The sequence below is a fragment of the Fringilla coelebs genome, assembly GCF_963513975.1.
Source record: "Fringilla coelebs genome assembly, chromosome: 25".
Taxonomy (NCBI): Eukaryota; Metazoa; Chordata; class Aves; order Passeriformes; family Fringillidae; genus Fringilla; species Fringilla coelebs.
This window is the reverse complement of record NC_140051.1, coordinates 62,606-72,693: the sequence shown is the minus strand read 5'-3', so window position 1 is coordinate 72,693 and position 10,088 is coordinate 62,606. Positions and strand designations below refer to the sequence as shown.

Sequence of the window (10,088 nt, the reverse complement as noted above, 5' to 3'; positions counted from 1 at the left end):
ACAAGACACAGAGTAGCAAGTAAGGTTAGGCTACAGGTGCAGAAGCCCTCTCCCCAGCCCTAAACTCACCCTAAACATCACCAGTTTTCCCCAACAGCAGCACAAGGCAGCAATCCTAATAAAAAGGTAGCAATGATGTTTGTGGGCTAGAGAGTGAAAGGTAGGAACTGGTGACTGTGTAGTTTTGTAGGGTTTTTTTTAGTGTTCTTTTCAGGGCCTGAAAAGGAAATGTTAAGGTTTTTTTGTGGGAGTTTTTTAGGGACTTTAAGGGAATGTGTAGGATACTTTTAGGGCTTTTAAATGATTTTGTTAGGGTATTTTAAAGGCTTTCTTAGCACTTTTTAGAATTTCTTAGGGGGGTGTTGGGTGTTCTTGGGGCTTTTTTAAGACTATTGAGGGTATATGAGGACTTTATAAGGATTAGGGTATTTTTACTGTTTTTAAGGGAATATTTAGGGGTTTTTTTTAAAGGTCTTACCAGGGAATTTTAAGGATTTTTGGGGTATTTTTTCAGCTCTTTTAGGACTATTTAGGGTATATTTAGGGATTTTTGGGGTGTTTTAGGTGTTTCTTGAAAGTACAGGGTTCTTAGTGTATTTTAAGGGTATTTTGAAGGGGTTTTAGGACATTTTTAAGATTGGGGGTTTTTAGGGTCTTTTCATGGCACGACGCACAGAGGCTGAGGGGCACTGCAGGGGCTCGAGGCTGACAGAGGCCGGGAGCTGAGGGAGGAACAGGGACAGGGGTACAGCAGGCGACACACAGAGATGCCGAGGGTGGCAGGCGCAGCCAGAGGGCACACAGAGAAGCTGGGGGAAGAGGGGCAAAGGAGAGGGATTCAGGATGAAACACAGGAGTCGAGGGGCAGCAGAGAAGGGGCTCAAGGGTGATGCACAGAGCCTGAGGGCTGGGGGGCAGAAGGAGGGGTTGAGGGGTAAAGGGAGAGGGCTTGAGGGCTGGCCAGTCCAGTGGAGATCAGGGGTACAGAGTACACCTTAGGAGGTAAGTTTGTGTACAGGCGTACCACCCCTTACCTCAGCCCTAACTTCACCCTAACCAGCCCCCCTAACAACAGCCTTTTCCCTCAACAGCAGCACAACACAGCAACCCAAACAGCGAGATCACCCCGGAACCCTCCCGGTGGGACAAGACGGCAACCCTCACACCAGGACAACGACAGAACCCTCAGAGACAAGAAGACCCACTGCTAAAAGGGTAGGGATGACATCTGAGGACTAGAGAGCAAAAGGTATAGTTTGGAGGCTGAGCATGTGTTTTTGATTTTTTTCCTAGGACTTTTAAAGATATTTAGGGGATTTTGGAAGGTTTTTTAGGACTTTTCTGGGATTCTTTAGGGTATTTTGGGGGCTTTTTCAAAGCCATTTTAGGACTCTTTATATAATTTTGACAATTATGGCCAGGGTCAGAGTACACACCCTCCAAAAAGGCAGCTGCAGTCTGCGAGAAATCGTTCACTGTCTGCAGTTTTGGAGGCCTAATCCCAGTTTTGGCCACGGGCACACAGAGAGGAAAGACCATCAATTTCCTTGGAAAGAAAAGTCCGACACCCCATTGTTTAAGGGCCGTGTAGGGGAGGGAACTCCCCACAGGACCTTTCTTCACCTCGCCTCCCACTCCAAGGTGTAGCGGTCACCTGTGCGACCGACCATTGTCAGAGGGTTACCCGGGCACACCCACACACGGAGCCACCAGTCCAGAGGGGCCAACGGGGGTATCCCAAGCGTCCCTCTAGGAACCACGGTCGGAACATTCAGCAAGGGACCACGGCGCAGGCAGACCCACCTGGGCACAGAGCAGCGCTTCGAAAAAATGCCAAGGGAAGGGCCCTCTTGCCAAGCGGCAGCACCTGGGCAGGACGTGGGGTTCCAGGGGAGAGATTTCAACTTTCTCCTTTTATTGTGTCAGTCCCTCCCTAGAGCTCCCAGACCCTCTGCAGCACTCCCAGAAAAGAGAGGGAGTATCAGGAGAAAAGGGGTTTAAATCGAGGGAATAACCTTCCTTTTCCATTATTTTTGGTGTTCAAACGGTGAGGGAATCTGCTTTCCCTGCAATTTCAGTGGTCTCAGTTGAAAGAATCCCTGTCTTTTTTATGCACTTAGGGGTATTAATTGACAGGGAATCCAAATTTTCCATCATTTTCTAGTTTAAATAGAAGGAGAAAACCTTGATGATGTTTTTTATCAGTTGGAATTAAGGGTAACTGCCCCCTTGTTGATGTCCTAAGGCTTAAATTGAGGGCAAAGCCCAGCCATTCCCCCTTCTTAAGGGATTGGATGGAGGGAAAAATCCCTCTTTTTTCATCACTGGAGAGATTTAAAGTGAGGAAACTCCCTCTTTCCCCAGTATTTTAAGGGATTAAATTAAAGAGCACCAGAGATTTATTTGCATTTTTATCAGTTTTAGTGGCAGCCACTGCCCATTTCCTCATTTTAAGTGCTTGACTCAAAGGAAGCTTTTCCTTTTTCAGCATTTTAATGGTTTAAAGCTACATTTCAGGACCTAACCCTAACCCTAACCCTAACCCCTAACCCTAACCCTAACCTCTATCTGTACCCTAGGACCAGTATCTCAGAGGAGGGTGAGCCCGGCACATACTTACACCTAATGCTGCCTGGGAATACATTATTTTCCTTTTTTAGTCATAATGTAGATAGTTGTACTTAGAGGTCCCGAGGAGACTTTGGCTATTTGTAAAACTAGTCTTCCTCTCCACTGTACTTAGTCACACGTGTAGCAATACCTAATAGTCACTAAGGACTAAATATGTAAGTTGATAGCCAATTACCTAACTTCCCAGCCCTGGTGCCTGAATATAAAGCTTTATTTCTTACCTGTTTTTTGCCCTTTTCCTCACAGTAGCAGTAGCAAAAAAGAAAATGCTGTTATTTTCCTGCAGAGTTTTCTCCTGTATCAGGCTATTTATTCCCCTCAAATTAAAGTCAGAGGAGCCAAACAGCAGCAGCTGCTCTGAGGGCTTTTATACCCGGTGGGTTTTGCCCCCTCCCTTTTCCTGGGTGTCATGGGAATGAGAGGTGGGCACAATCAGGGGTATATTAACCCCAGCCTTGGCTGAGGGGCTTCATTCTCTCTCTGGCTGTCTTGGATCAGCTGGGATAAGAGGTCTCTCATTTCTGAGAAGAGGCTTTTTAGGCTTATCTCAGCTTTTTTTCAGTAGGCATTTAAAGTCATAGAGGCTTTGAAGATACTCTAAAGTAAACAGCATTGGACACAGGGAGTATTTAAGTTCATGATTTTGGGTTGGGTGTTTAGGGGTGGTAAAGGGCTTTTGTAATTTCTGGTTTTGTTCTTATTTTGTTGGGTTTTTTTTCTTCCTTTTAGGCGGAGTGCAGCTTCCAGAAGTTCCAGGTTGTTTCAACTACAACACTTTTTTCAGCAGATTAATTGTGTCACAAAAGGCATCTGCCCAGTGTCAAAGATAATGTTTGAGATTGTGGTCTCAGGTGAGTTGAGGATTGTGACAAGGAGAGGGAAGGTGAGCAGGTATCTGGTTAGGAGTTACTGGGGGGGGTTGAAGGCAGCAGGGTGAGAAATGGTATCTATTTGAGGGCCCCCCAAGGCTTTTCACAAGCATAGCAGAGGCATTCACATGTCTTACAGCACACAGCCTCATCCACTGCAGTCACAGAAATGCCACGTAACTTTGCCTTTCTCTAACCCTGGTGCCACTCATGATAACAGGCACAGCCTTGGACCCAGGATGTAGCTGGACACTCAAGACCCAGGCACACTCAGGAGAGGGCAAGTATCTGACTTGCTGGGATTTGGCCCACATAACACTAAACTCATATGTTGTTTTTGGTTTTCTTTATTGTAGCTGAGCGAGAGGCTAACAGGCCATCACAGGGCTCTCTGAGGCAGACTCATTTCAGGTCCAATTCACATCACCGGTCATCCAAAAGATAAGTTGGGGGCCACAGCCTGGAGATGGGAGGGTAGGAGAGTAATGGGTTGGAAATTGCTGGGACAGATTTAAAAATTAGCAGAGGGTAAAGGGATGTCCTCTAAGAGGCCCCTTAGGACAGTTAAAGGGAGAGGCTCTACTTTTGATCGCAGCTGTTGGGTGCGCAGCGCAGAACAGTTCCGGTCTGCGTCGTGTTGTCTGGTGTACCGTGTTCCCTAATGTGCCTTTGGAGGCCCTTGGATCAGATATCTCTGCCTTTTCCTCTCGAGGCCCTTATCAAAAGCATCAGCCATCATCTCTAGGTTCTCAAACGCTCGCACTTCTCGGCACAATGGCGATGTCATTTGTTTTTTTACAGGTGGGCTCAGCAGTGTCTGACTCTCATCTCAGAAGCATCAAGTCAGGTGTTTTTTGAGGCCTTGTCTCCAGGTGTATCACCATCCATCCTTTCCAGGCAGGCATCAGAGCCACTTCTCTCTTCGGAAGCATCCGGTCAGATGTCTTTTCAGGTCTTGTTCTGAGCTGTATGGACAGCTGCCTTCCACAAGGATCCATTATGGCAGATTAGGGCTTGTAAGAATGTGAGCTCAGGTAGAGGATTCTGACCGTAGCATTCTTAGAGATCCATCTTTGCAGTTCTTGGAATAAATCATTCAGATAGCATCTTTTTCCAGGGTTCTCTGAGCCTCATCAGCTCACCATCATTCTCACCTCGGTCATCTCATTTTGCATTCTCTCAGTCCCTGCAGTCATTTTCCTTGCCAAGAGATTTCTGTCCCTGTTGTGTCCTTGTTGTTTGTCACGTCCTGTCCTGTGTCACGGGTGTCTGCACAGGTTTGTGCCGGAGCTGTTCTGCCCTGCCGTATAGTCTGGTGCAAAGGGCGAAGTCCCGGGGACTTGCAGTTTGTAATGTGGGGTGTAGTTGGCCTCTAGATGGGATTTGTAGATGGACCCAAGATATCTGGAGCTCTTAAGTTATCCTGCAACACTTTGACTTTTCTCCTAACTGTTTTTTCAGGTTCCTATGGGTTAAATCTGAGCCAGAGCACCCCACCCCGGGTGAGGAGGTTTCCTCGAGCAGGTCAGTCAGTGTTTGTCTCTGCAGGGGGTGTGTAAAGTGGGACTCTGTTACAGCACTGTTCTTTGTCTTTCTTTTTAGGAAGTAAAGCTGGATATCAGTTGTCCAGGTGAGGTGGCCAAGGTGAGCATTGAGTAGTGTACGGAAGCAGTTGTTGCTCAAGTCTCCCTTGGTGGTGCGACTCTAAGCCTCCGTTCTTGTTTGTGTGCATTAGGTGCTCCCCTCGGAGCACGCCAAGCCTGGACACCAACCGACCGACGCACCGGGTTTGCCGCTTCTGTGAGCCCTCTGGAGATATTATGGGACTCAGTGATGAAGCATCTGCCTTTCCTTTTTAAAGCTGTCACCCCGTAGCCTTTGGCAACAGCCGAGCAGACGAGGTGAATCTGGGAAGTAGGGAGAAGGAGCGATGATCCGCTCAGGTTTCAACAATGCCACATCACCTTGTCTCCCCTTAACCCAGGTGCACCCTCCCACAATGGTGTCAGCCTCCGAGAAAGCCTGAAGCGTGGGGCCCAAGGAGCCTGGCATGCTTATGAGAACGGTGAGTATCAGAATTGTTGGGTTTTGGCCCCTGTGCTGCTGAGATCATGCATTGATATTTGGTTTTCTTTAATGTAGCTGATTACAAAACAGCAGGATGTTGAACAAAGTGCCAGCAGGAGCTGCCAGATGTTGCAGTCGCCTTCCTTTGCAACTGGCACGGATTGGCACCCCCAGATGTCTGAGAGATAAGTAGAGGGCTAAGACCCACAGAGGGGATGAAAGTGGGGTGAGGGGTTGGGACCATCTGGGAGGGGTTTTTAAGTCAGCTTTGGAGCTGGAGGTGTCCATGAAGCGGCTCCTTAGGCCACCTCAAAGGAAAGTCTCACTTTTGATGACAGAGCTGAGGTGTGCAGGGCAGAGCAGTCCCAGTGTTTGGTGTCACTTGTCTATTGTGCATTCTGTGTTGTTTGGGTGTCTCGTGTCTTTTACCTTAGGCCTTTGAGGGGCCTTTCAGATACCTTTGCATCATCCTTAGCATCTGTGATCTCTGGATACTGTAGTCTGGCACCAATGCCATAGAACTTGTGACCTGTCAACGCAGGCAGGCATCAGAGTCACTTCTCTCTTCAGAAGCATCCGGTCAGATGTCTTCTCAGGTCTTGTTCTGAGCTATATGGACAGCTGCACACTGCAAAGATCCATTATGGTGGATTAGGACTTGTTAGAATGTGAGGTCAGGTAGAGGATTCTGACCGTAGCATTCTCAGAGATCCATCTTTGCAGTTCTTGGAATAAATCATTCAGTTAGCATCTCCTTCCTCCAGGGTTCTCTGAGCCCCATCAGCTTGCTGTCATTCTCTCCTCGGTCATCTCATTTTGCATTGTCTCAGTCCTTGCAGTCATTTTCCTTGCCAAGTCCTTTCTGTCCCTGTTGTGTCCCCGTTGTTTGTCCTGTCCTGTGTCACGGGTGTCTGCACAGGTTTGTGCCAGAGCTGCTCTGCCCTGCCCCATAGCCTGGTGCAGTAGAAAAAATCCTGGGGACTTGCAGTTTGTAATGTGGGGCCTAGTTGGCCTCTAGATGGGATTTGTAGATGGACCCAACATATCTGGAGCTTTTAAGTTGTCCTGCACCCCTTTGACTTTTGTCCTGTCTTTCAGATGCAGATGGATAAAGTCCTGGGCAGACCACCCTATCCTTGTCATGGGGATTCCCCTTAGCAGGTCAGTCAGTGTTTGTCTCTGCAGGGAGAGTGTCAAGTGTGACTCTGTTACAGCACTGTTCTTTGTCTTTCTTTTTAGGCAGTCAAGGCAGAGAGCAGCAGTCAAGTCTGTATGGGCAAGGTGAGTATTGAGTAGCATACAGAAGCAGTTGTTATTGCTGAGGTTTCGCTTTCTGGTGCAGCTCTAAGCATCTATTGTTTTTTTCATTTTAGGCGGTCCACTTGCAATCCATCTGGGCGGAGCAAGCCCATGCCAGGTGGGTGCAAGCTTAAGGTATAGGTGTGGCACACTCGTCAGATTAGGGAGGTTGTTTTTTCCCAGTATCTCAGCATGCTTTTCTGCTTTGTTTCTTTGCAGGTGCTGTCAGTGCCCTAGGCCTACCAAGGAACAGAGGAGAGCAGGTGAGTCGGTGTTTAGGCAGGTCGACTCATAAGTGAATGTTATGCAGCAGCATGCTGAGCGTGTACCTTTTCTTTTTGCAGGGATCTTCTGGGAAGCCTCCCGAGTCAAATCAAGATCCGAGGTGAGCCGGGGCAGCGGTGCAGAGGAGTCCTGGGGATAACTCTTTTCATGGGCAATAGTCACATTTTCCGTTTTGCCTTAGGTACCCCGAGGAAGTTTGTAGCCAAAGTTTGGAAATGGCAGCACCAAAGCACACGCGGAGAACCTCTCAATGTCCACATCCGACCGCCGATGGATTCCGTCCTCTCATCTTCCAAAAGCTAAGTGTCAGGGCCGGCGGTCAGGCGGAGGGGTAAAACCTTTGCCATCACGGGGGGAAATCTGATGTCAGACTAGCAGAGAGGTCTGTAGTGGGCTAGGCTGTCTGGAAGTAAAGGAAGAGGGTTTCTCCTCAGCCTCAGCCGAGTCTTTGCTGGACAGGGCAGTTTCGACTGATGTCCACACGCTCGTGACCTTCGTGTCGTCAGCCTCCTTCGACCCGACGTCACGGATCTTTCCCCCGAGGAGCTCGCCTTCGGGGCCGGAGCTATAGCCGCAGTCACCCGGCAGTCTCTTCTTCCTTCTCCAGGCCTACTGAGCCTCTTGAGCATCCTCTTAAGTGCTTTGGCACTAATTTATCTTGATGAGTTACATTTCATCATGCGCTATCATCATAGGGCTCTCTTTCCTTCAGCATCCTCGGCCTCTGGCTCATCTTGTGCTACGAATCTTGGGTCTATAATGCAAGACCACCGGGCAGTCTCCACTCGTCTCTGTGTTATGTCACCTGTGTCGATGTTATGTTGTCCATGTCCGTGTTATGTAGTCATTGTCTATTTTCTTCTGTGTCATAGGCCTTCCTCACATCTAAGCGCCTTATCGGCACTATCCTGCGCCATCTCGGCCCTACTTTACTCCCGGTCCTTCCCGTATATCCCATATTCTGCCACCTTTACATCATTACTCTTTGAGACAGGAAGGATTGCAAAACGTGTTCTCATCCATCATCTTTCCCACTACCAGCTTTGGCAGCGTCTTTTTTTCCACGCCATTCTCTTGGACTTTTAGAGGGAGCGTCTTACACCCTCCTCACGTGACCGCAGTAGTTCCGTAGGTTCCATCTTCTCAAAGGATTTAGGGCTCCAGAATTAATCTTCCAGAGAGTTATCTCAAGCCTGGCTTATATTGGATGTACCTATTGTATATGTATATTGTATTGGTTTATCTTGTGTGTACTTATATTGCATGTACCTATGTTGGTTTATCTTGTGTGTACTTATATTGCATGTACCTATGCTGGCTTATTTTGTGTGTAATTATATTGTACGTACCTGTGTTGGTTTCTATTGTACTTAGACTGTAGGTAACTGCCTCGCCTTATATTTTGTCTACTTACACTGTGTGCTTCCACTATATGTGCCGCCTTATATTTTGTCTACTTACTCTGTAGGTAACTGCGCTGCCTTATATTTTGTGTACTTACACTGTATGCTTCCACTGTATGTGCCGCCTTATATTTTGTGTACTTACACTGTATGCTTCCCTGTATGTGCCGCCTTATATTTTGTCTACTTACACTGTGGGCAACTGTGCCGCCTTATATTTTGTGAACTTACACTGTATGCTTCCACTGTATGCGCCGCCTATATTGTGCGTACTTATGTTGTACCACTTATGATCAGAGCTGCCCTGCCCTGGCATGTAGTCAGTTAGGTAGAACATCTATAAAATCTTTACTCTCTATCTGTCCTCTATGGGATTTTGGGTAGAAAATTTATCGGGCCACAGCGGGGACAAGTCTCAGCTGTCAGACTGCTGCTCATCGACCGCTTTCTGTCATCTCACAGGTCCCGAGGAAACCGATTTCCCCAGAATCTACCATCCGGCACTGAGGAGCGGCAGCCAGAAGATGCATCGAAGCATGTTCTTCACTGTCTCGAGTAAAGGCCTCAGCGAGCGTGTAGGTCGGAAGAGCATTTGAGCGTGTGTTAGAGCATGCGACCATGTCTGTCTGCGTCTGCCAATATTTGCATGTGTGAGTGCATGTGGACTGGATTAAACCTTGTGTGTATGACCTTTGCTTTTCAGGGTTTTCAACTCACTTTAAAATTTAGAATAAAAAATCCCCAGCCGGGGTCTTTTTTTTTTTTCCCCCGGCAGGGTTTTTTTACCTCGGTCCCGGCCGGTCCGCGAGGTGACGTTCATCGCCAAAGTTTGGGCACGGACCGTCCAGGGACCGGAGTTTTTGTCAGGCAGGAGGATGTATCGGAGGCTCCCGGGAACCACGTTCCCGAGGAGCGGTGGGAATGCGTGCTGGGGGGTTAGCGGAGCGGCTGAGGTGTGAGCGAGGGTGGGTTGGTGTGTAAGCCGAAGGAAGTGTGTTTTTCTGTGTGTGTGTGTGTTGTAGGATTCTAACCTTGTTTGACTTTTGCCTTTCAGGCTTTTCAACTCATTTTAAAATTTAGAATAAAAAATCCCCAGCCGGGGGGTTTTTTTTTCCCCCCCGGCTGGGTTTTTTTTTCCTCGGTCCCGGCCAGTCCGCGAGGCAACGTTCATCGCCAAAGTTTGGGCACGGACTGTCCAGGGACCGGGGCTTTCGTCAGGCAGGAGGATCTTCCGGGAGGCTCCCAGGAACTACGTTCCCGAGGACCAATGATTACCAGTGTCTTATTTAGCAGTTGTAATGAGAGCAACGGTGAGTTTATGTGTTTTCTGAGGGGGCTATTAAAGGTAGAGCATTGTTTTCTGTGTGCCTTTGTTGTTCTAGGGTTCCTGTAACAATACATCATACTGTAATGAAAATATACAAAAGGCTATCATATTGTGTAAATATGGGTTCTGTGTTGTATTGTTCTGTATTCTTCTGTATTTGCATTAGTTGCTGCATTTCCCTGTATTGCTGTCTATGTAAATTAGACC

At 47.9% G+C, this 10,088-nt stretch overlaps 1 protein-coding gene across 1 annotated transcript; it reads left to right on the top strand.

Annotated features, from left to right (window-relative positions):
• Positions 1-6,597: 6,597 nt before the first annotated feature.
• Positions 6,598-7,751, top strand: LOC311162944 (uncharacterized protein). The gene is made up of 6 exons (XM_084221568.1): positions 6,598-6,728; positions 6,807-6,848; positions 6,941-6,984; positions 7,086-7,129; positions 7,211-7,251; positions 7,333-7,751. Exons 1-6 carry the CDS (start codon positions 6,709-6,711, stop codon positions 7,484-7,486), a joined length of 345 nt encoding a protein of 114 aa, XP_084077694.1. The 5' UTR covers positions 6,598-6,708; the 3' UTR covers positions 7,487-7,751.
• The last annotated feature ends 2,337 nt before the right edge of the window (positions 7,752-10,088 follow it).

Bases quoted from the DNA above. Each gene is read 5' to 3' on its own strand.
- LOC311162944 (XM_084221568.1), top strand. From the start codon at position 6,709: ATGGGGATTCCCCTTAGCAG. The intron at 6,985-7,085 runs GTGGGTGCAAGC...GTTTCTTTGCAG, and splicing joins GCGGAGCAAGCCCATGCCAG to GTGCTGTCAGTGCCCTAGGC. The intron at 7,252-7,332 runs GTGAGCCGGGGC...GTTTTGCCTTAG, and splicing joins GAGTCAAATCAAGATCCGAG to GTACCCCGAGGAAGTTTGTA.